Source organism: Cebidichthys violaceus, unplaced genomic scaffold (assembly GCF_023349555.1).
Source record: "Cebidichthys violaceus isolate CVI_PGR_0920_01 unplaced genomic scaffold, fCebVio1.0.p SCAF_20, whole genome shotgun sequence".
NCBI lineage: Eukaryota > Metazoa > Chordata > Actinopteri > Perciformes > Stichaeidae > Cebidichthys > Cebidichthys violaceus.
In genome coordinates this window covers 3,097,576-3,124,872 of record NW_027176373.1, presented here as the reverse complement: position 1 = coordinate 3,124,872, position 27,297 = coordinate 3,097,576, and the positions used below count along the sequence as shown (strand labels likewise).

The window sequence follows — 27,297 nt, the reverse complement described above, 5'->3', positions numbered from 1 at the left end:
ATCACATGACCACTGTGCTGTTGGAATCCTTTGTTGTTATTGTTAAGCCCTTGGAGCAACAGCTTGGGAAAATTGCCTGAATCCTATTTTGAGCGCTGGTCACCTGAAAGCTTTGTGACAGCTGTAAAATAATTTAGTAATTGTTTACTGAGACTCTCAATAGAAATTGCCTTAAAAAAATTATGCTTTGTGTGCTTTCACAGTAGAATAGACAGGTACGCGTGCAAGGATTTGTGAGCTCTATAGGAGCTGAGAACACAATTATTTAATCATGCAAGGAAAATCACATTTAAGCTTTAGAATCAGGCCTCTCATGCCATTTACAATTCCTGCATATAATACTGCAGGCACACATTGTAAGCACACTACATCCAACAGCCATTACTTTGCAAAAACAAGAATATGAAATTAAATCACTACCAGCAAGAGTAAGTGTGTCAATCATAATAAGCAGAAACTCAACACGTTGATATGCACATTCAATCTGACAGTAACTATTAGCCACAGCTTGCTGGGCGAGGATTTGAAAACTGTCTACAACTTTTCTCAGTAGGAGTTCTCTGCTAATGAACAAGACCATGGTTGACATTTGAATTTCAAATCTCTGCAGCGCTTCAGGTGCACGTCTTTTAGCTCGTCTCCCCGATGCATGGTTTGATGTCATGGGGGTAAGTCCCTTGGGTTCATTGATCCTGGCAGGCTTAATCAAGCACAGACATGGTATCAAATCAAGCACAGACATGGTATCAAGTAAATCACAAGGATGTCTCGCAGTCGCAAGCATTAGAACACATAAAACTGTCACACAAGAACAGAGCAGAGAGTAAAGTTTTGAAATGATGGTGGCACATAATGTGTTAAAATTACCACAGAAACAATGCCAATGGAAAGTCGAATAACCCACTTTACGCCCCTGACCCAATTTGGCTTCACAGCTGGTGTGATCTCATCACAAGGTGGTGTCTAGTTGTTATTGATTTAATAAAAAGGAAAATGTGTCAATGTGTGAGTGCATTACATAAAAATGACGTACTTTCAACTGCAACATTGATTCATACTGTTTCTGTTATAATGTAATGAATTTGGTCTTTGTCCTCAGGCATTACCACGGTGCTGACCATGACTACCATTAACACCCACCTGAGAGAAACTCTCCCCAAAATCCCCTACGTCAAGGCCATAGACATGTACCTCATGGGCTGCTTTGTCTTTGTCTTCCTGGCTCTGCTGGAGTATGCGCTGGTAAACTACATATTCTTTGGACGGGGCCCTCAACGTCAGAAAAGGGCAGCTGAGAAACTAACTATAGCTAACAATGAAAAGATGAGGATGGATCCAAACAAGGTAAGAATACCTTAGCCGGGAGTTTGTTTAGTTTATTAATTTTGCATAATTCTAAAAATAATAAAACAATAAACAATAAAAATAGCCTGGAGTTTATCAACCTGTATTTAGCCTGGAGTTTATTAACCTGTATTTCCATAAATTCTGAGTTTCTGAAAAATGCCTCCATCTATCCATTTTCTTCTGTAGAGGCACAGACTTGATGATGAGCTTCCACATTCTCACATTTTCAAGTGAAAGCAGTTTTCTTTGCTCTAGATTCACAAAATCACATATTTTCTTTTCTTTGCAGTGGAATTTAAATTTAATTATTCATAAAGCTGTCTAAGGAGCTTAGAATAATTACAAGGAAGAAAAAGAAATGTCACCACTTCAAATAGAGGGTTGACCTAATGTTTCCTGCCTTTAGTGTGCCAAGGAAGGCAGCCTAATAAGCTTGTACTAGCCCTGTTTGAAATCCAAATGAGACATGTTGCCAGCTGCAACCGAGGGAAAGAAGGTCTCAGAGCCACTTGGCTCTTTGTCTTGATAGAAAGAGTTGTGTTCACTTCCTCAGTTTGTGCTCCCAGGTGAAGTGAACCAAATACTTACTAGCAGAGATACAAAATAGCCACCATAACGTGGCTGCACATGGACGTGCTGATATTAGTTGAATACAAAACACTGTCTTTACTGAGCAGAACAAATTGATTGCATTGATATCCTGTAGTATCAAGTGACGGCAAAGGAGGACTACAACTGGACTTTTGTTTTGAATGTAATGTAATGTAATGAATCCTCTAATAACACTATTCTTTACCTGCAGTTCATGTCCACACGTATTTGCATTTACTTTTCAGTTGCTCAAGTAACCCTGGTGATTATGTTTGCAGTGGCTGGTGGGGAATGTAGTTGGCAGAGATGATACTCTGTATGCAAGAATGAAACAAAGGGATCTTGATGGTCATGACTCCATGTGGGAACCAATCTTTGTGGATGATGGAGCAATTGGACTTGGTGAACAAAAGAACAAGGTAATGCTAAAATGAAAAAAATGTAAAAAAAAAAAATGTCAAACTGTGTTAAACTGCTAGTAAACATTTACATGTAGATTGTATTTTGGCCACTTGGAGGCAGCAGGACAAACACAACATTGACATATTATTACATTATTGTTGTTATGTGTTGATTATTGTAAGTTGAAAATAGGTTACCGGTTTGCACATCTAGCAGAATCAAAAAACACAGGACATGATGTTTATCTATCATTTGTGCCAAGGTGGTGAGCACTTCCAGGAAATTAACCTTGTTTTGAGTGGTTGACAATCGACGAGTGGGGGTTTTACGGCTTGTGTGGGGTGTATCTCGGTCTGGTTTAGGTTGTAAAATGTTGGGACAGTTGGGCCCAGAACACATCATCAGTAATGTTCCCTTGTGTCATTGGGTGTTTCGGCCTTTCAACACTATACACCCTCCCCAAGGACGGCCAGCTGCAGGATGATCAGCCCTCAGCTTGTGTGCCGTGCCCAACTGTCTCGAAATTGACAACAGTGAGAATGGTTGACGCTTGAATGGTTAACAGGTGGGGATTCCCAAGTGGGTTATGCTGATTTATTTGGAGCCCAGCATGGGTCATTCCGCTTGATCCAAATCCACTGGCTGCTTCTTTCAGCCGCCTCTGAGATTACCTTGATGGTTTGCCGCAGAGCCCGACCGTGGCTTCCCAGCTCTGATGGTTGAAGAAGCCACAAATCCTCTGCATCCCACTTCCACTGGACAGGTTTTTGTGTTCCAACCGTGCTGCTTTGCTTCTGCTGCAAGCTCTGCATAGCGTAGCTTCTTACGTTCATAGGCCTCTTCAAGCGCGTTCTCCCATGGGACTGTGAGCTCTATGATGTACACAGTCTTCAGTGAAGGGGACCAGAGTACAAGGTCTGGCTTGAGGTTGGTGGAAGCAATCTCTGGAGGAAAGATCAATTGCTGGCCGATGTCTTCCAGCATCTTCCAGTCGCGGGCCATGATTAAGTGTCACATTTCTCGCTTGGTGGAAGGATGTTTGGGGGCTTTTTGTCCTTCTCGGACTAATGCTGTTGCCTTCAGGGGATTGGCTACTCTCAGGGGCAAGGAGATGGTCGCACACAGCTTGATGTCAATCGCTGATGCCAGGCTTTTGAAGACTTGGTTGTGCCGCCAGGTATATCTGCCTTGCGTGAGGCTTGGATCTTCGTCATACCACTGATGGAGATTCTTTGGTGATGGAAGGACGTGATAAGTAGCTTTGATGATAAAGCAAATTTTTGTTGCTTCCATTTCCCATAGTTCCCTCCAGCTGATCTTTCTCCTCTCCACACCTTCCCATCGCATCCATTGTCCCTGTTTCACAAGAGAGACAGCCTCGACCACCAATGTTCTCCGTTCTGACGTTGTGGCCTTTCGCCAAGTTGGTTCACTTGCCGTCAGGCCGAGGCCTCCTCTTCCCTGCTGAACTTGCCCCACGATCTCTTTGTGCCTCAGGGTTGATGTTGCTTGCTGCACAGCATTGGATGGTTTCCACTTCCAGACTATGGATGACTTCTAGCAGACTATGCTCGTGTTAAATATATCAGTTTAACATGAGCATATATTTGAAGTTGTGTTTTTGGGAGCCTGGTGAATAGGTCCAATATTCTTAGGAGTTCCATGTTTACCATGTTTGGTGCTGGCAGGTAAAACTGAAACACTCTATAGATGATGATAATTATCTACGGGTTTGTTTTTCAATTATTTTAGAAAAATGTAATTTAGAGAAAACTGTTGTTGCCTGATATTAATACACTACACAAACTTGACTCTTTTTTTCTTGGGTAGATGGACCCACATGAAAACATCCTTTTGGGCACCTTGGACATCAAGAATGACATGGGCGTTTCAGAGCTGGCTCTGGGTCTCAACGACCCACGAAATACCATGCTGACATACGATAGCTCGACTCTACAGTACCGCAAAGCAGGGCTGGCCAGGCACAACTTTGGTCGGAACACGCTGGAGTGCCACATGACTCAAAAGAAGAGCCGACTACGGAGGCGTGCTTCTCAGCTAAAGATCAACATCCCAGACTTGACTGATGTAAACTCTATTGACAAATGGTCGAGGATTATCTTCCCGACTGTCTTCTCCTTCTTCAACATTGTTTACTGGCTTTACTACGTCAATTAAAAGAAACAAAGGACATCAGTGAGTGCAAGAACAAACAGCAAAATATGTTGCTCATTTGTTGTTTGTATTCGGTTTGTTTAATTTTTATGTGACCTTGTAAAACTGGACTGAATTACTATATTCAGGACTGGAAACATCATATCTTGGAATACCCCATTTGCTGGCTAACACGTGAAAACCTTATAAAAGAGAGATTACAAATATATAAGGTGCCTGTTCCTGAGTAATTGTTTAAATTGTACATACTCTGTGCATTGTGTATCTTGCCATTTTTTTGTTTGTTTGCATATTTTTTTATGTTTGTATTATGTTAGATCTACAGCACACTTAAATATTTGCCAAAATATATCAGTTAGAAACCAATTGACAGTTGACACAATGATAATTTACTATTAACAGCAGTACTTAAATAGTGTTAAAGCAAGTTTCAGGTCAGCAGAGTTTTCTAAGATTAATTATGTCAAACACAAAATATATTGTTACTAGCATTGATTTCATACTAATATTATAAGGGCCTGAAGTTCACAATTTACAATATAATGTACTATGGAAGTAATGTATCAATCTTTTTCTACTTTATTATACTGGGAGCACTAGATAGTTTATTTCTAAGCATCTTCTCAGTTCATAAACCATTTTAATACGGGAGCATTATGTAATATCAACAAAGAGCATTCCAAAAAATCCAGGTTTTAACTTAGATTGCACTAAGAAAGAAAATATGAAATATTTGTCTTTTGCCAAATTGGCTTTAAATATATTATTATAATTATTGATATTGGATTCTACTCCAAAACACATACAGACAGTATAAAGGTCTTTGGGGACGACTGCATCTGAAGAACGTAGTTTAGTCTTTAAATATAAATATCACATGTATAGCTTTTATTTTAGGGATACTATGACCTACAAAATTCCCCTTTCAGCCCTCTATACTCACTTCCTGGATATGTATTTACTATATTGACAGAAAAAAAATCTGAACTGTTGAAAAAGGCACTTTATTATCAATGATTATTCTTTCAAGGTTCAACAAGAACACTGATACTCAAGCTTAAAGGACTCTATCGCTTCATAGAAAGGCCACAATGCATAAAAAGCACAAACAAACCTTCAAATATCAGCCTTTGACACCATTATTTTAATATATATATATGTTTTGCAAGTGGTTTTTCCTTTTGTTGCCTATGAGTTTATACATTGCATCTGACTAGCAAGCCAAATTAATATAATTATCATTAGTTTAAAACCTCCAAGTTGTGCATTGTTTCCAGATTGAAAAATGAATTGATGCTCATAAAGGATATAGCCGTACATCCAAAACCAACTTGTAACAGATAATTACAGATTATTTACTAATGATGCTGTGCTTTGGACACAACGTAGATTTTTATAAAAGATTTTGCACACAAGTTCTTAAAAAGCCATAGAGGCTGTATCGTTCTTCTAATACCTGGTGCTTATGGGGACTGTCTTACAGGGAGGAACTACATTAATAGGATTACAGTCACACGTTATGTTTCAGTTACAACAAGGTTCAAATGTAGAAATAAAACTAGGGCTGCAATACATAAGAGTTTCGTATCCCTCTCCCTATAGATTTGCCACAATGTCCGTATGAATGAACTCTGGCATTATGGCCTCTTTCCTGCATACACAAAGTACCACATCAGGAGCTAGAGCCGCTGCGAGTGACAAAGGCTCATAGAAAGGAAGAGAAGGCGACTCCAAATATCCTTCACCAATCACAGTAAAATGCAAACTAGGAACTGGAGCCTTTGTCTCACATGATTCTTTTGATTTTACCGAACAACAGAGATCAAACTCCTGGTATGCCATTCATTGATTGTGAAGGTGTGTGTAAACACTTAATGTTATAATTTGTCACTTAAAACGTAGCCACATACAGTTACGTCTCACTGCATGCTCTGTATAGTAACACCTTGATATTCTGTTTTTTGCTCACTTCTGTCCTTGCTCACTAAATTCTTTCAATTAATTTATGCTTTTTTGTGTTCAATCCACTAATTTCACATTATTTCAAATCACAATTGAGCATACATAAGTCTGTAATTACAATTTATTAAAACTATATCTGATTGGTATTTCAAATATTAATGTTATTAAGAATATTTACATTTTTCTAAAAAGTATTTACGTAACAGCTCCAACTGTTTTAAGAATGACACAATGATGCATTTTCACAAGCACTGCCCAACAACTGAAATGTAAGCTTTGATTGAACATTGTGCATAGTTCTAACTTACAATAACCTCACTGGTGTTTACATGTTACTCATCAAAATGAACCATTTTCACATTGTGTTGATCTAAGTATTGAAAACTGCGCAAGTAAATTGTTATGTTTAGTTTTGGGAGTTTTTGATAGTTCTGGTGATTATGTCAAACAAAATTCTTCTAATTTTTCTTGTTTTTTGTTTGTTTATTTTTTAAGAATTGAAAAAAAAAAACATACACAAAAGGATCCAGACAGATTCTGAGATCTACTTAAACTGATTTTTGTCGTTGTAAATTTTTCTATATATGACGATGAGTTGCACTCAAATTTGGGATCTCGTCCCAAAACAAACATATTTAAATAAGTATGTATATATCAAATAGTATAATATTAATCATCAATTGGAGCATTTTAATCGTGTAAAAAATACCTAATAACTTTCAATGGAAAAGATAGAGGACAGTTTCAATATAATTTATACTGTAATGCTAAGAGAATGCAAAGGCTGATTTTGATTATGTAAATAGTCTATTTTACAGTGTCACTTGATCACCTTTTTTTCTTTTTGCTCTGTTTGTCGAAGCACATTTCTTTGGTTTTGCCAAAATGTAACATATACTGTATTCATGAATGTAGTTGATCTTCGTTTGCAGCATGTATTTGCTGCAATGTGTCAGCAAAAGTAATACAATTTCCTGTACCAATGATCAGCTAGAAACAGCTTAACGTACACCACCTTTTCAAACACACACACACACACACACACACACACACACACACACACACACACACACACACACACACACAAAAGGGTCAAGTGATAAAGAGGCTAGCGATGCCTTTGTATCAGCCCGAAAGTCAACCATCTCAGGTCAGCACAATTCACACTAACAACAATACAACCACAAACTACAACTTTAAACCCAAGAATTGTACTTACGGACAAGTACCTTAGTGAGCTCGTCTCAGATGTTTTCTCTGTACTGTGTTTGCTTTCTCTGTTTAAGGCCCATCATACTGTGCACAGTGCACATTTACGGTACAAACAGAAAAGCACACTTTTAGCATTGGCAGAATCTTAACACCTAAAATATTTGAAAATTCATTATTAAGGTACTAAATCCACCTCAGCCATAGGACATGTCTCAACTTATCCAATATACATTTCTTAAATTTCAGAATAATACTGTGTGTGGTATGACATGGTCTATGTGAGTGTGAGAGTGTGTGGTGGATGCATGTTCGCCAGACAGTAATGTGTTTCCAAAGCACACTGGCACCTGGCAAGAAAGGTCTGCTTCATAAGTTCTACACTTTGAATATGTGTTTGTACTTCACAGCGCTTTTTTGTTTCATATATTTTTATACTTCTATATTCCTGTGTACAAAAAAAAAAAAAAAAAAATGCAAACACTGTTTTTGGCAAAACCTTGTAAATCCAATTTTGGCAATTTTCACATTTATACTATACAGAATGACTACATTGTCCTCCAGTGATTCTGGAAACGTAATACAGGTATGTTTAAAAAGTCCTGTCAAGATCCAATGTATAAAGTTGAAAAAAATACATGGGTTTACATGGTTTGAAAATGGCTTTTATCTCTTCATTCCTGGAAAGTTAAGGTTTTTGGAAATGCAAGGTTTTCATCAGACGGCAGAGTCTTCTCCGGAGAGCAAGGACAGACTGACATCCTAAAAGCCTAAATGACACATCTTGGTGACAGTGTATGTTTGCACACACTCACAGAAGAAGCCTTAGCCTCCTGCTACCCTGGACTTCACTCCAAGGAGCATTAATCCTTCTACCCTCTCAACACCCTCCACCTTGAAAAATCCTTGTATGTGCCACTCACGAGAACATTCCCTGAAACCCAGAGCTGTACCCTTCTCAAAGATGAGCCCTGTAAAAGTCAGTGTCTGTCTTTACTATGAAAAACCTATGGAGATGAATACATCGTCAATAAATATTGTATACAGTTCTAAATCTGTGAGAGTTTATTTGGGCATGTGATCACATTTATATTCAAAATGTGTTGCTAACCAAAAGAAACCCAGTGCGACCATGCCTGTTTACAAGTTACAGTGTATCACACTTGAAAAACCTCAAATAACACAATTAATTGGGATACATTTGAAATCTTAAATGACACTTAGTACTAGTTCTACTAATTAATAACAAGTAACACCATGGAACTTACATCACGGTTAAAGTTGTATGAATGTTTCTCTTAAGTACATGTACGTTATGCGTACAAGCTGTTCTACAATTGTAATTGTATGTATGTCAGGAACTTAACATTTTAAAAAAAAGATTTGCAGAAAACCTTTGTAATATGGTACAGATCATATTCTGGTACACTCATTTTTAGTTTATGTGATTTGTGGATTTAATGCTGATGGCCAAAGCTCATTTGATTTTCAAATAACTTTATTCCAAAGCTCAGTAGCTTTAAGGTCACCTCTACACTTGCTGGCAGTGAGTGGCTAAATTTTCCAAACCACTGCTCATGCATTTCAATTTCAATTTCAAGGCTTCACATCACACAGATCAGTAATACGCATAAAAATGTTGAGGGAAATAATGCTTATGTGATGCTGAGAGACCCTGCTTGAGTAGTGTGGTATCAGCAAACCCCAAACAATCTGCTTGAGAACGGTTCAAACAAATAGCGAGCAGTTATGCCGTCAATCATTTAAGGACAGCTGCCACACAGCAGATCAACTCTCACAAGCTGATCTTTATCTAGCTGAACTTTTGGAGAAAAGTTCCACACAAGTTCCTCTCATCTGGCTGAAACTGAAAAAAAAGTTTACAACTCACACATTCAGTAAAGAGGCTTTTCTGCCTCATTCCAGACTTTTGGATCAGGAGCTTCGTCCTCCAGGAAATTCATAATTATTACATCAATATTTCTATTATTACTGAGTTCATCAAGACGTCATACAATGTATGCCTTGAACAAGGTATATACAATTGTCATTGCGTATTTAAGCGCTCTAGAGTTCACACATTCAATGCATCAAGGCTGCTGATAAATTAGTCTTTGTTAAAAATGACTCTACACCAGGTATTAAGCCATATGTCAACAGTAGCTCATCATCACTAGCATGTGCTGCCATTGTATACTACATCAAAGACGACTACAACCAAAGGCTAAACAGTCAGTATACTTTTGAAAGAATGTGCTGTCAGAGGTCAAAGGAGAAGTGTAACTTTAAACAAAACATGATTTTGGCTGTGAACAAGGACTCTTGTCAGAGTTTTATGGAGGTTTTAGCACAGCAAAGAGGCCTTGCAGCCTGGTTCATTAAATCCGTCAGAATATAATACGAGAGCTATCTCTCAAGGTCTCAAGATGGCACAGGACATATTTACAAGCTTTGTTCTATTCGTGTCTATTTCTATCTTACATAAACTTGCATCCAGAGACAGAAACTTGAGTTTGTGACCAAAGTCAGTTTTTTTTTGCACCATGAGAACCTTTACATACCGAAACTTAATGATCTTCTCTTTAACACTTTTATGATCTAAGCCAAGGGATATTTTAATATTATTTTACTTACATAACTAGCTTCAACCAACGACGCTCTACGTACCCCTGTAGAGTCAATGTCAGGGACTTGTCAATATACGCTCATTACATGCATAGTGTCACTTTAGTTACTAAGTAAACTTTACACGGATAGCGGTCTACTAGAAATGAAGTCCTGTGTTTGTTTGACCCAACCGTCTCGCCTGCCGCCCTGTGTGGACCGTCTCACACTTTACATAACGTTCCTCTGCGTGTGTGTAAGGTCGCGGGTGTGTTTACATTGGAGTTAGGTGTGAGCCTGGTGTGAAGCATACAGATACTAAACAGTATATGACGCTTTGGGAGTGAGAACAGTTTTAAACATGATATTGAATCAGTTTACCACAACCAAATACGCTGACTTACAAGATGAAAACTTTTCCACCGTGTTCATGCTCATCCATCCTCCCTCATAGTCATGTGGGCATGATCAAAGATCCCCAGTATGACACATGGGTATGCTGAATCACCATAAACTGACAACAAGAAAAAAAAAAAAGTGTCATGTGTGATCTGTACCCTGGATTTCTTGTGCTGCTTCAAATCCTGTTACTGACATGAAGCTGTTAATGAGTGAATGTGGTTTCTGGAAGACAGCTGTCGCTACAGACTGCTGATATGAAGCAGTGCCACATGACTGCACCCTCTAAAATATCTGACAGAATTTTGCTTCTAAAGAAATGGGGATGAATGAAAAGCCATGAAACAAAAACTCAAGTGCCTTTGGGCAAAGCACTAAAACAGTCCAAAGTTCCACTGAAAGTTTTTTGTTGGCACATTTTGTCCCATCTCCAGCTTATGTGCGTGTTTGAAATGCATACGTAGCCAAGCGTAAGCCAGCTTAATCAAAAGAATCTGCATCCCATAGCAACAAAGACCTTTTCAAGTTTCCATTGCTTTTTTTCATACGAGCGCAGCGTGCCGCTGAATTTCAAACCGAGACACAGTGGTGTAGAAATAGAGCTCTGGGAGCTCTGTATAGGACATGAGTCATGACACAGAACTGTAGGCAAGCCTGGCATTACAACAAAGACATTCGAGTCTAATGCAAAATGCTCCTTTTCATCTTTCACCCACAACACCATTTTTGGTCATCACCCACAGCCTAAGTGTGTGTGTGTGTGTGTCTGTGCACAACCCACGGCGTAATTTTTTCTAAATCATCCGGTGTTTCAGATTAGACTAACAAAAGAAAGCAGTGTTTGTTTAGCCAATACATCACACCAGCTTCATTGTGGAGGGTGACTCACCTATGAGAGATACTTGTAATATAAAAAGCATGGCCTTGTGAGAAATTGCATTTGAAGCAATTGAAGAAGCCAAGGTTCCAGTCCAAATTTGTAATATTCATGACAGGGCAATACATTTGTTTACAGTGGATTATGAGCTGTGTCTTTAATAAATACATTCCCACATTACATACAGTATGAGAAGTACCACTGTACCTACTCATGGTCCACTTACTAGAGTTTTTAAAGGATTATAATTTTAGTCTCACTTGATGCGTATAGTTTGAAGCGGCGGTATTTGACGGATTGGGGTGAGAATGTGTTGTGTGTGTATAAAACATGTCTGCCATCAGATGTGAATGGCCTCCTTGATTTTTCTCCAGCCATCCACTTACTCCTGGTCAAAGGCTTTACAGCTGAGATCTGTTTTGTTTTCCATTCAGTCATGTGTCCAGTGGAAATATGCAGACACAGAAACTAGGTGACATGACTGACTTGACAAGGCCAGAAACATTGCCCTGAAAAGAGTCCTATAATTATAAAACTTAACATCTCTAGACTAATGAGCTGATCTGAGCTTTTTTTTCTTTTTTTCTGTCAGCAAGGAAGAACGAGGTTGATAGATTAAACTTTACTTTTGTTATTCTTCTTTGTTAATTTATTTTCTCCTTTTATAAGACTTCAAGAAACATCTTTTATTTCTCTGGCTCAGCCTCTGTCGCTTTGTATGCGTGTGTCCCGAGTTAATTAGGAGGAATATATGTTAATGGGACGCTGCTAGCAGACTAATTAAGATTCTGATTAGAACAAAGATACTGTCAGCCAGTCGCAATGTGTGGTGTGTGTCGGTGCGATTGTGTGCGCTTATGTTTGCGTCTTGCTGCTGGCTCGCTTGTCGTGGAAATCACCCCAGCTCCAACATGCACTGGATGAGCAGATTACACAATGTAGAAAATGAAACTTCATAAAAAAACATGGAGATGTGAACATGTTCTGCCAGAAAATATGTAGCTGGATTTGTTGGAAGCTGTAGTTGTAGCCAGAGTGTGAATCTCTGATTTGGGTTTTGCAGAAGACCACGGGCTGAATTTAAGTCAGGAACACAATGATCCGTCTAATAATGGGTCTATTTGTGTGGTTGTGGGCGTGCATGTGTCTTCTTCTGTGTGTGTGTTTTTGCAACTCTGTTGTGTTGCACGATGTCACTCTGAACTTTGATGCTGTAATGTGCAGGCAGACATCCTCCTGGAGGAAAATCCCAAAATGTTTCCCTCATGTTGTAGGCTACATCCACCATAGCAACAGTGTATTGACAAGCGCCATTAACAATTCCTTTTAGTCTGTCTCTATATTGCCTTCTCCCTCTTAGTTTCTCTTCATGTGAGTCACACTCTCATTCTCAGTTTCTCTTCATGTGAGTCACACGCTCTCTTTGTTCCCCCTCTATCCATTTCTGTTTTCTAAAGGATTTTCTCCATTTTTCTTTCTACAGCATTGCCCACATGCTGTGCCATGTGCATTGCAAAGATGAAGCGAGAATACAGCATGTGTAGGTTGTAAGAAAGAGTGACGCCCCTCTACTGCAGGGAGCTTCTCTACATAGCAAAAAGGAGATACTACGTGCCTTCACAAATGACTTACTCATGAAGTATGCACACCGTGATTGATGTGATCATTGATGTATGCACTGGAGAATGAACTGCAAAGATTAGATACATTTATGACAGGGAGAGATATTTTCATAGAACTCAGTCTGATTGCACATACTGAGCTTCCCTTGAAGAAGGACTGAGACATCCATGTAGGATGTTGCGGGGTGATATTACACGTGTTGTGTGGACATCAATCAGCGTTTGAAGGGAGATTTTTTATTTGTCAAAAACTGAAATGCTCTAAACTGATCTTTCTGTGTCATTTGACATTTTGGATGGTCAGGGTGTGCAAGTTGATGCATTTTAAGATTGTCTGAAAAGGTTAGGGGAAAAATTAGAAAGAAATTGCACTATAATTTTCTACATTTAAAACCTTAATCACAGATTGTTCTTGTGACAAGCAGTTATTGTGGCTTTAACCCTTAACATTTTGTGATACTGTTTAGCCCAGCTGGCAACAAGCGGGACATGTTTGCTGAATTAGTCATTTGCACCCTACAAAAGGAGAAACAATGTGTTTCACATAAAAGCAAAGGAAATTAATTGTATACACACACACACACACACACACACATACTGTAGAAACACACTAAAAGACACACAACAATAACATGTAACATAAACGTACAAATAAAAGTCTGACCTAAAATGTGTTACCTCACCCTGCTCAGATTAATTTTTTTACAAAGTTTTTGTACCTGTGGGAAGTGAAGCTACATAACATTGCCAGTTCACCAGTTAATATTACTTAACATAAGCACTTTAAATAGCAAGGGTTATCATTTAAATTGTCCCAGTGGCATATTATGAAATGCTGTTCCTCCTTGTCTTTCACAACTACACATCTTCATATGTGAAATTACATTTTAACAGACATAGATTTTGCATTTCACAAATTAGGGGCAAGAGAACACTTGCTCTAACTGCTTGACATAAAAGCGATCAATCTGATCAGACTGATTTTTGCCTTACATTAACACAAAACAGTGCATACATTCACAGGCATGCCGCACCATTTGAAACAGGCTGTATTAGAAGAAATAAATCAGAGACTGAAGTGGGGGGGATGCCATTAGTCATAAGCCATTAGAGCATACCTTTTTTCTTATACCCTTTGACAAGTGCACCGTATAGCTCTGTGACAGGTTGGTGGATGAAAGACAACAATTTACAGCAGACCTGCCATAACCGCTGATGTCCTTGTGTGGGAGGTTCAGAATTACAATGAGTGGAGATAAAACACTTCACTTTTGTTTAGCCTGGGAGGAGAGAACACATTTTTAAGTGCCCCGCACTGGTCCCCAAATAAACACAGCCCATTTTAAGAAACTGTTTCGTAATTCTAGGCCAAAAGCCAAATAAACATTGGTAATAGAATAGGTTTTCCTGTGAATTCAAACGTATTACCTCCTTGGAATATACATTATCACTCCCTGGACTTATTCCTTGAGTTTAGGTAGATGTTAGTGCCACATTTGAAGAAATTCCCTCCAAGCGTTGCTGTGATATTGCATTCCAGAGAATGGATCGGACGGAGAGACACACGGACAGATGGACAACCCTGAAAACATATTGCCTCCGGTCAAGACTGTTGCCAGCTCGGAGTCATAATAAAACCTATACACACATACATTTGTCATTAGCAGATATAAAGCTGCCTAGCAGTGGTCTAAAAGCCTCTTAGGAAATGAGGTTGTGCACATGATGTTGAGAGCATTGGTGTTGATGTCCGGCAGTGTGATATTATCAGCCTATTTGATGCTCCATAATCTGCTGGCAACACCTGGCATTTACTAGCTGTTCTTTCCGTACACCTCCACCTGCGCATGATAATGGTTTTGAAGCTAGACTGAAAGCTTGAAAGTGCAACAACACCTTTGATTTTTTTTTCGGAGTAACACTTCTCTTATGTTTTCAGTTTCTGAACTACATATTAACATACACACATACATTTGTCTGTGTGTATGTTACACTGGAAACCCCTAATAAATGAGTTTAATGCACCTCACAGCACGTGACTATACAGTGAAATACAAAAGCGGTTTAGCAGACTTCACACAAAGCATTCCACACACTGAGGCCACCGTGGTGCGTTCTGTGTTCTGTTATTACTGATAATGGGTGTATACGTATAAGACTAGGCTTAAGTTTGGTTGGTGCAACCGACTTAAAGGCCATTCCAAAGGCTGATCTTAACAAAGTCCAACATAGCAGTTTAGTAATAGCAAGTTGTCACTCACAGACATTTGAAATCCTCTGGTCATAGCCATGCCACTTATTTCCTGCTCGTCCTGCTTCTCACTACAGACTGGCAGACGAATCCTCAAAAGATGATGAAAAGAAAGGTTCTTATGGAGCTTAATACCAATATGAGTTTCAACACGGCTGGTCTTTTCTAATGATTCAGACCTCAGCAGAGCCAGGCAACCATTTTCTACATGATAGATGTACCCATTTGGAATATTCTCTAGTGGATACCAGTTATCCAAGCCAAATGCCTATTTATCAACAAAGAACCAGAAGGACTAGAGGGCAAAGAACACACACACACACACACACACACACACACACACACACACACACACACACACACACACACACACACACACATACACACAGAAGTATGCACCTGCATACAAACGCACAAGGTGGTCTTCCAGTCCACTGTTTCCATGCGTGTGACCCCCCTTTGCTGTCTTGATCATGCATATTAATCACATGCCCTTTGATGTTAAACATTTATAGTGCAAGCATAAATATAACCGCATGCTTAGTTTATATATGAGCTGCCAACCATTGAAGATTGTTGCTTAGAGTGTATGTAAATAGGTCACTCCTGATAAAGCAAAGAGACGACGAGAGGAGCATATTGAGAAAAATAGTTAAATGTTCTCTCGTGACTGCATCCGCGGAAGTGATGACAGGATGAAATCAGTGCAGTACAGACACACAGTCAGGTTCAATTTGTCCAGATTTGAGCTTTTGTTCAGTTCTGGAAAATTTCAGGATCCTTTTTTTTATTTAAAAAATGTCTAAGAATTGACTGTGGATTTCTAAGCTTTGTTTGTACTATATGTGGCCTGGACTAATTATTCTTGAGACTAAACCGACATTATCAGGGTCTAGCAACCCAGTAGGGCTAATTAGAAGAAGTAGTTAAGGTCACAGTCTTTTCTTGAATTTTGAAGAGCAGTAGGTAAACATGTTATTATCATTTGCTTGCCCCTGTTACTGAATACAAATACTGTATAACATGTAATTTGTAACAAAACAATTCCAGGAGCAAGTAGAAGAACAACCTTTTGTTGTCTGCCCTTCTCCCAATAACTAAATAATATGAAGTTACATAAGTGGTCTGCCTTCGATGGTCTACCAATACAATAAATGATCTTTTAAGAAGTGCACCAATCACAATACACAACCTGATCCAAACACAACACAATGCACAACATGGTCTGCACGTTTTTACGTAGAACTATTATTAGCATTATTACTCACGACTTGCAAGCACTGTTGTCATATTCCCTTGAATCCACCTTATTTATAAATGTCATTTTTCTTTTCTGCAGTAATGGATACATTTTAGTTGAATATGTGTTGCCGAACACTCCACACAATAACTAGAAGATGGTGAAATAAGGGAAAAATTTAATGTTTTGTGTGCCTTATGATCCAACATTCTTTACTTGCTTTTTTTCAAAATTGCAATAATTTTGTCTTTATATAAGTTATGTGAGGTTTTCCATGATAACTTTTGGTCAATGATTACTCTTAAAATCTTTAATCACCCCTTTACCTCAAGATTTTGAGCTGAACATTAAAACATGAATACACACGCATACATAAAATATACATGTGCACACACACACACACACACACACACACACACACACACACACACACACACACACACACACGTGGATAAGGCGGTCCTCTCGCATCATCTCACCATCTGCTACCAGCTGCTCAGTGCACCCACATTTTCTCTGGCGTATGCCAGCAAAAGTTATTGGCAAGTTGAAGGTCTATGAGTAAAGCATGTTGTTGTGGAACTATAGCATCTCAAACTGGCATATATATATAAAAAAAAAAAAACATTGTGTGCAGGTAAACTGGAAATACTGATAGAGCAAGGCTACTCCCTAAAATATAAGTTTGACATTTCTTTACAGTATATTAATATTTGAGTGTTGTAATAAGGTTTAGATTAGTAGTTTGGAGTGGTTAAACGCTCTTACAAATGCAATGCTACATGTGTGTCGTGCTTCAGCTCATTAGAACATAACTTGGAGATGCTTTTATCTGGAGTGTGATATTACTTTTTTTTTTTTTGGCAAGCCGATTCCATGGGTAAGGGTATTAATAAAACAACATTTTCACGTATCTTTTTCACACATTTTAGGCTTTTCAGGAATTATTTTACACCATGTTACCGTGAAACGGTTGCAGTAGGTTTAAGCAACAAAACGTTTTAGTTTCACCTGGAAACTGTTCACTTTGTGTTTTGAGCTTCTTGGTTTAAGTTCTGCAGATGTGTCATCAAATTTATATTTTAATGTGTGGTGATGATGTTTTTTTGTGTTTTGAAGTTGTTGATTTTGTGTGTAGTGAAACTGACGTTTTCCTGTGTCGTCAAATTTTGCTTTCGATCCAACGGGAAGATTTTTGGACTATCGGGGTTTCTAAATAATTGTCCGTCAGAACAATGGACAACAGTCCCGGGAAGCTGATGTTTCTGTGTGTTTCTAACGTTAAGTTTTGGAAAAATCGGCGGTTGGAACAATGTTTTTGTGTGTTGTGAATTAGATTTTGTCGTGTGTCATGAGGTTGATGTATTCGCTTGTTGTGAAGTTGATATTTTCGTGTGTCATGAAGATGAGGTATTCCTGTTTTGCAAAGTTTATTTGTTGGTGTGTCATGCTGATGTATTAATGTGTGGTGAAGCTGCCGTTTTCGAGTGTTATGGTTTTGTGTATTGGAAAATGTATGTTTTCGTGCCTTGTCAAGTTGGTCAATGTCTTTAAGCCCGAACGTCCCCCAATTGGGGGACATAGTACATACAAACTTAGAGAGTTTTGTGTTAAAAGTAACTGGCAGAGAACCCACGAAGAACGAATATAATGATGTTATAGTTCTGCAGAAACCTCAGCGTCCTGGGAACAACATGAACTCGGTCACTTCTACATGAGACAAACACATCTCCCATCAGCCAAGCAAACAAATAACAAAATATCATAAATCATAACTCGATATGACTGGAAAAGACCGGAGAAAACAGCTGCTACTGTCCGTTAGCAACATGCTACCTACAAACATGCAACATGAAAAAGCATGTGCGCTTGACGGAGATTACGGACATATCTTCCATTTTTCTCTCCGGTAAACCATCGCAGAGATATTCAGCTTCGAACACAAAAAAGTCACACAGCTTTCATCAAATATTGTACTCACTTTTGGTCGAATCTCAGCGAAAAAATGAAATATCTCCGTACTTCCACTGCTTGGTATGTCCAGCTACATGTGCTGTGTGTGAATCCGTTCGATTCGTGTCTCTCCGACACTCCTCGGCTTCTTGGGAGGGTTGGAAGCTCAGCAAATTACATTTCAGATCTGCCATCAGATGGGACGTTTATCATTCCCATTGGCTAATAGTGCTGTCAATTATCTAGCTTTCAATTCCAGGCAATTATATTGGCTTCTACGGTTCGAAGGAGGTCTCAATGGTGAAAATCGGAGAAAGGGGGGCTGAGATCCAGCCCTAAACAGAGAGAGTGGGCTGAATCAGAACCAGTATGTGACCATAAAATGACCATAAAAAGGGCTTAGAAAGAGCTTAAAACACTAAAAAAAAAAGCCCAATCTTCTGTATTTTGATTCATTGAACATCAGGAGTGATAAACAGAAGTGATATAGAGTGTTTTTTAATTTTAAAAATATTTTTTTATTCAAATATTGGAATATTTCATTAGTTTTGCAATTTTATATGCTCTATATTTTATGAATGTTTCACTATATCTATGTATAAATGTGTATAGAGAGCCTTTATCAGTTGTTATAAGAGCTGGAAATATTTTAAATCTTGGATTTCCATAATTTCAAAAAAAAATATCCTGAAATTGCTGTTTTTCCCCAGCAAGCTTTAGAATTTTCCAAGTTGTACTGTGTTCCATCTTAATCTTATGTTAACCTGTAACATATATACTGATATTTCCATGACTCAGCACATCTCAAATATCTAATCTTTTAACACAATTTTTTTTTTTAAATAGCCCTTACAGTGCCCACGCTACACTCATTTGTATTTCGTATCTTTTTTCGAGCTGAGGCCTGAAAATAGGCCTAGGCTTTAAAAGGCACGCACGCGTCATCAAGCTTGTCAAGATGATTCTTAATTTACTTGTGTTGTGTCTCTTTGCAGTGTGTTGAGCAATCAGGGACACTGTAACAACTAAATTATAGTCTACTATAGGCTTTCTGACAAAGTACAAGCAATTAATTCAAATATTTATATTTCTTGTTTAATTGTTTTGCAGTCACAAAATCTTATAAGTAATACATATACACTAAATACCCATACTTGAATGTTGCCAGATGGTTAAGCAGGGAAAAAAACAGATGTATATGAAAGTGCAAAAAACATAAACATTAAACTACCAGGCTGCCACAAACTCTGAGTCTCCTTTAGAACATTTGTGAGAAAATAACAAAGGCATGTCACAAAATGCAATTAAACTATAAGACACCCATCAAAACAGACACTGTTTACAACTCTGCCACTTGTTAAACAACAATGTGTTTGGTTAACCCTGCAGTGGGACCACAACAATAGAAGGTAACCTGTCTTTCACTAGTACAGATGTTAAGGATTGAGATTTTGATTGGTCGACAGTATTCAAAATGAAATGTCAAGCTAGTCAGCAATAATGCCGGAAAATGTATTCAGATATAAAAGTTTTTGATGAATACCATTACTGTACTGTGGTAATTAATGTCCTGATTTAGGTGCAGTTTAGAACAGACGGTAATTTAGTAAACGAAAATGCTCAGATGATGGCATATCACACCAATATCTACACGCAATAACAGGCTGACGGAATTCAGTAAATGCTCTTGGCTAAAAATAAAAGACCCAAAAAATAGCACTGATGGAAAATTGCATTCAACCTTCCAAAACCCCCCTCCGGCTATGAATTATAAATAAAAAAAGACGTCAGTGAAATTATCATCATTGTGTACAGTATACAGTATGAAAGCCAATGGAGTGCCAGGGGGATGAGGTCACCATCCAACATTGACCTCCACTTCCTGTGAGTAGCATGTGTCGAGGAAGAGAGGCGCTGTGAAACCCACACCGTCGACTTCATATGCCAGGTGGATCCCACAGGGTGCCCTAGCTGTGCACAAATGTTGTATAATTACATGTTAATATGCCTGTGAGGATGGGAAAGATAAGCGGAGGAAGAAGCCGACCCTCTGTCACAGCAAAGAAAATTGCTCATTAGCCACATTAACACAAAATGATATGGCTTGAAATATACAAAATAGCCAAGCCCCCAGGAAGAGAACATTTTAAATAGCGTTCAAACCGTGGAATAACAACTTCCAGTCCGTCACGTGATGACATTGGGCCTACAAAGACTTTTTCCCATAGACTTACATTGGGGAAAGAGATGTCTGTAAATCACAGTATATATACACACACACACACACACACACACATATATATACACACACACATATACACACACACATATATATATATATATATATATATATATATATATATATATATATATATATATATATATATATATATAAAAACCGAGGCTGGAATAAGAGCTTAGAGGCGGGAGGAAACACTAGTGCCCTTGCTCTATGGGCTCATGCATGCAAAATAAGTTCCAGGCCATTTTATTCACAGAAGTCTAACTTTTTTTGCTTTTTGGGTCACTTAACGATTTTCATAGGAATGAATGGGGCCTCGTCCCCATATCCAATTCTGTTTATACATGGAAACATCTCCACACCCTGAACAGCACGTGTGCACCAGGAAGCCTCATTTGCATGACATCAAAAGCATGGAAGGGGATATTAGTTATTGAAAAGAGAGTAAAACACTTCAAAAACCCACAAAATGTGTGTGTTCTTCTGTTGATGAGCATCTTAACCAATGCAACCCTTTGTTAAGCTACACGTATACATCCATCTTTAGAATAGACTGTGAGTGAACATTATTCTATGCCAGCTTAGAATAAAAATGTTTTCAGTTCTTAGTGAGTTTAAGTTAAGTGGAACAATTGGCTTGAATAGGATCATTGACAAATATAGACATCACATACACATGCAGTCTTCTTTGTCCATAATCTTCTAAAGCGTTTGATGCCAAATATTGAACACACCAGCATGTCTATAATTATAAAATCCTTATACCAGAATTCTATTTAAATAATTTAGACATCCTGTGCCTCTGATTGAATCCATTTTGAAGGGATCCTGGAGAACAAAAAACATACAAAATAGGAACAGTTGTGTGGGAGAACAGATCCACAATCTCTTCACATTAACAGGGATTTTCAAATCCGAAGGCATAATACAAAAAGCACATTGCACATATAGACAAATATGATTATTACATTTTCTGGTAGGGAAATAATACATATTTTTGAGCTGTGTCGACTTTCTTCTACAAACAAAAACAGTAAACACACTACACTCAACAGACAAAATTAATAATTTAAATAAATTAACAAAAATACAGAATATGGCATTAGAGTTTCTCAGTCTGTAATAATAGGACATTGTTGAGTTTTTGACAAAGACCTTCAAGAGCCATAATAATTGTGGCGCGAGCAAAGCAGGCATCGGATGAATTATTATTATTATTGAGGGACAAATAGGTAGGAGGTCAGTGTTTGTTGCTGTAACCATCATGGTTACACCGTACCTTACCAAAGTAGTAATTCAAACCAAACCACAATATTTCCCTGAGCCTAAATCCAGCAGCCTAACGTGGTTGTGATTGCCTCGGTGCAATTTTTTTCTTAGGCCATAACCTCAATAACTTTGAGCAATTACAATTACATTTGCAAAGCAGGCAAATACTGTATCACCATGCACCTTCCGAACTGTCAACCAGCCTTTGATTAGCACAACTGACAGCAGCCCAAGCGGCGCTTGTGCGCAGAGATTAGACTCTGATTGCTGTGTAAAGCTGGACCAACGGGTCAAACTGTGGCAGGTCAAACTTCCTGAGCTGGCACAGGAAATAGATCATCCGTCGGGCCTTTTTTATGATGTTTGTGGCACATGCCGCCTCAGTTGAAGTTGACAAGGTTCTGTCTATATGCAGACATAAAAGAAGTATATAAGAAACACAAAAGTATTTTAATCAAATGTCCTTTATGTAACAGTTTGACATGTTGTATTGCGTGAGGGTTTTTTTCAACAACGTTGATTTTTAAAAAAATCATAAATGTCTTATCCCTTCTAATTATAGGATAATTGAAGAGAGTGAAGGACGCTTCTTTTGCAGTTTGAGATATTTTTAACATGCTGTGGTTGTGAAATGGTTCGATAGAGCAAAAATATGTCAGTGCTCAAAAAATGGACCACATTGCAGATACCAGTGACAATGGTATGTCCCTTTAAAACTGCAGCACAGCCACTCCATTATTAAAACCATTCATACATGCATTATCAGAACTTGATTGAGATATAATTATATGCATGAGACAGTTGATATGGCAGCAGTATGACAGTTCCTGTCAGTCTGCCAGCATCTGTGTTATGAACATTGATGCTTCTTTGCCTTATGTCATATTATTTTTCATCATTATGTTCCAAGCACATTCAGGTACTAGCGTGTTTGAACACTAACAGTGTCACTTTGACAATATGTTATTGGTTTGGACATGACATTAAGACATAACAACGAGCACAGTGAAACTGGTTTTGTTTCTCCGTTGAGATTTCTTTAATCATTTTCTTTGCTTTGATGATTTGGTCTCCCTCTGGCTGTATTTTGATATCCAAGATAATATAATAGGGGTTGTGTTTCCTTCTCCTACACCGAGATTGTGATTGTTTCAACATACATGACAGATAACAGATGTAACATGCCAGTGTTTCGTCAAATTGACACAGGCACATTTTCCAGCACTTCCATCTCCAAGATGAATAAGCAATGCAGTGGAGTAACAAATAGAGTGATCAAACATATTGAAATGCTGACACCTCATCAGACATAGAGATCCATGCACTTTGTAAGCTGCCTTGAATGGAAAGCAAAAATGCAAAACACCAATCACTGCACCTGAGAGTAAAGACTGCAGAGTAAAATACAATTAATCTTGTTGTTTTTTTTAGAAAAGTGCTCCAGTGAAAGGAGACATCCAATGTCACAAATAAACATCCTTATTTGCATGTAGATAATTAAAGGTTAGTCAGTGACCTTTCCTGCACTACATTTTGTAAATAATTCTGATAATATTAATCCTGTTGCTGACATTTTCCTTCCTTCTAAAAGTATTCAATATTGTATATGTTGTCACTGGAGACAGTAATGAGATATCTACGGGACTATCTTAGCCGTGACAGTAATAATGCCAGGGATATAATTAAAAAAAGAATAATTGAGACTAAGGCGTATGAGCACAAAAGCCTAAGTTTTAGTTATTCTTATACAATTTAGGAGCTTTGTGAAATGAAAAAAGAAGGTCCATAAAATGACAAATGAACAGCTCTCTGCTGTGTATGCTACATACAGTCAATGTAAAAAAAAAATGTCTTATTGAAACTACTATCAAAATATGTTTGATGACATCCTGCATTCAATACAATGTAATCGACAATAAGTTCCGAGATCAAGCCAACCCCTTGCATCAAGATCAACAAGATCAAGCCACTCCTTCTGCAGCTTCTCTGTGAAGTTGTACACAGACACAGCCGTGCTAGCGATGCTAACATAATGCTACTTGGCAGGTACAATGTTAACCATGATCACCATCACTTTTTTCAGATTACAGTTGAGACTGCCTTTAGTTTGGCAGATATTGGTCATAAACCAAAGTATTAATCAAATTTATGGATGGGCTCCCTAAATGTTACTGCACATTTGCATTTGGTTATTTTTGTGTAGCCTACTTTTAGTTTTAAAACTTTCTCAATTAAAAAATTGTCAAAGGTGGCAAAAGTATTTTTCCAAATCTGTTGTCAGAACTGACACCGGTGAGCCCAAAGGATTTGTAAAACCATGATAGCAATGTTTGCACTATGGAGTTCTGATACAGTTTTATTTTGCAATGTCTACAGAGTGAATATTTCCCCTATGCCCGGAAACTTCCTTAACTGCCCGCTGGCATTCAGTGCATGCTTATTATATAGCTGAATGTGACGAGGTGAGTGTGGTGTACAGTCTATGCATGCGTGGTTATGTGACAAATGATGTGGATGTTAATTCGCTTTGCAGCCCCCCACAGCATGTAGCCTCATGTTTGTGCGCTCTCTGATTAAACCATGTGGCTGTGCAGGATGAGTCATTCGCTCGGTCAGTTAGCCAGCCCCTCTTGGCTCCTCCTCAAGGCCGTTTGGTTACTGGATGCTTGGCCATTTAACTGGCCAATGCTGCAACGGCGCCACAGCTCAGACGCTCCCTGCTGAGTGCCTCCTCTTAGCTCATCAGTGGCAGCAGGCTCACGTCAGCCATCGCTTCTGTATTCAGTCTCAGCTCGCCTGGATCCGGCAGGCAGCGATTGCATTATGCTGCTTTTTGATTATTGGTTATTGCTTATCTATATGGCGTTTCAGGCCGCAGCAAGATGGAGTTCATGCTGCAATGAATAAATTGGTCTGAACATATAGACATCATCAGGCAGGATGACCATAATCATCCTCATTGCAGTGGTGGTTTATTAGCATTGACTAAAAATATCTCTATGGCTGTTTTTTCTTCTTCTTCTCATTCATATAATTGTTATTATCTTGGAGGAGCTCTTCATGTCGCCAAAGGATGAGAATTATTAGATGATTTTTTTTTTATGACTTTGATCATTTCCTTGTTCTGAGAGCTTAACATCCATGATGTCATGAAAACAGTTTTTAACAGCATCATCTAAAATAAGTAAAAGAAAATAAACTATCTCAACACTGTCATCATGTCCCTCAAGAAGCTAATACCACACAACTTTAAGGTGTTTGTGGTTAACAGGCTAACGAGTAGTGAAGTGATTAATGTGCTTCCATATGTTCAAGCTACTGGAGCTTTAGGACAGTATATCAGCCTCCTACAGATGGTGATGGTGGCTGGTGATCTAGACATTGGACCTTTTTATACGGAGCTGCATTCTGAAAATTGGCAAAGCACCAGAGTTGATGTGATAATGCTCTTTGACTTTGCAGCACAGTAAGTTATATGGACAGGGACAAGGACTGTACAATAAGACTTAAGAAAGATGTCAACAGTATGATGAGGATTGTTTTCAGACTGTGGCCACAGTCTGAAGAGAAAGTTAAGTTAGATTATCTTTACACATTTGAGTTAATTGGTTTTGCAAATAATGATAATAAAAATTATCTCTTAAACTGATTTCAATTTTAGGCTGTCTTCCATAAAATTGAGTTCTCCAATTTACTTTCAAAGCATTTTGTTGGGGTTTTGAGCTATAGTTTCATGTCAAGTGAAATATGTTTAAAACGACATATAGTACCATAATAAATAGCCATACTGTATATTCACAAGTGTATTTAATAAAATGAATGACAGCTGGATTCTCTTTAGCTGCCTCAGTTTCAGGCTCCTGGTATTCAATCACACTGCCATGCCTTATATGGACATCGGTAATATTATTAGTAACACCTGCCCTGACCCTGCTCTGACAAGTAGAAATGTCTGCTGTGAAAAATGTTTATATCGTAAATTCTGTGAGGACCAAGAAGCAGTGTGCAGAAGCAAAAGACAGTAGGGTAATAAGGCAGTTCATGTTGTCTGCTTAGAAACAAGGTTGGCAACAAAAAGGCAGTCAGTGAAAATAATAATAAAGCAGGCAGAACAGGACGTTGGGCAAGGTAGTTTGGCATGCAGGTGAACAAAGCTGTAAATTATACTGTACAGCTTCATTACAACACTTTATTGTCATTACAGAACTGTCCTTGCACTAACTGCCACCTAGCAGAAACCTCTCTTCTCTGCTGCTTGTGTTATTTCATTAATGGCAGGTCAATCCCACCCCTTCTCACAAACGAGCTGCACATTAGAGAGCCTCACAATTTCACGTCAAAATTCAATCAGACTGAACTCAGATTGAAGTCAAGAGCCGAGGTCAATTTGCAACTGGAAGCAAATACCCTGCTCTTCACAGAAATGAATGGGGGGCAAAAACCAGTCTCCACTTTTAGGCTATGAAGCAAGATATATGATGTGGCAAATGAGTGAAGCCGGAGACTGATTACAGTGAATGAGGGGCAGGTGCTAATCATGAATGGCAGGAAAAGCTGAGGACAGAAGGGATAAAGGCAGTGTGTGAAATGACAAGGACATAGAACTGGCAGGAATAAAATAAGAATAAACCAAGAACGATTGCTGGTCTGCTTACACTAATATGCAAGTATATTAATATGAAACACTTTTTCTAAAACTACTGGTATTGCCTTTCCAAACCCATGTCAACTGAACCTTGCCAAATGCAATGTTGTCCTCAAACAACTTTTCCATCCCCACTCCAGATATTAGTAGTTCATCCGATTTATAAAAACAAGCATGTTTCCAATTAAATAATTGGTTTTAGCCTGTTTTAAATTAACCATCAGCCACAACCATTGATCAGCACATGGTGCTGCATAACAATAGCAGGGAATAGCACAGGTATGTGGTCATTGTGTGAATTTATGTTAATGCAAACATTAAAAGAAAGTCGTAAAATTAAACAAAACATTGTAAGAAAACAGACCTGGAGCATGCAAGATAATCTGGTTTTCTCCAACATTCCATACTACCTGTCTGATGACACAATGAAACTGATTAAAGACTATAAAAACTGAACTCTGAAAGACATGGGTAAATCACTTTCTACCAAGTTGCCCACCTCAATCCTT

The 27,297-nt window shown here is 38.3% G+C and overlaps 1 protein-coding gene across 1 annotated transcript in view; it reads left to right on the top strand.

The window, feature by feature from the left end:
- Positions 1 to 8,709, top strand: part of LOC137876265 (gamma-aminobutyric acid receptor subunit beta-2) — a 60,137-nt gene extending 51,428 nt beyond the window's left edge. The window contains exons 8-10 of the mRNA XM_068715686.1: positions 1,100 to 1,344; positions 2,217 to 2,357; positions 4,171 to 8,709. Of these exons, the coding sequence (XP_068571787.1) occupies positions 1,100 to 1,344; positions 2,217 to 2,357; positions 4,171 to 4,518 (734 nt within the window). The 3' untranslated portion in view covers positions 4,519 to 8,709. The remainder of the gene's footprint in view (positions 1 to 1,099; positions 1,345 to 2,216; positions 2,358 to 4,170) is intronic.
- Positions 8,710 to 27,297: the final 18,588 nt, after the last annotated feature.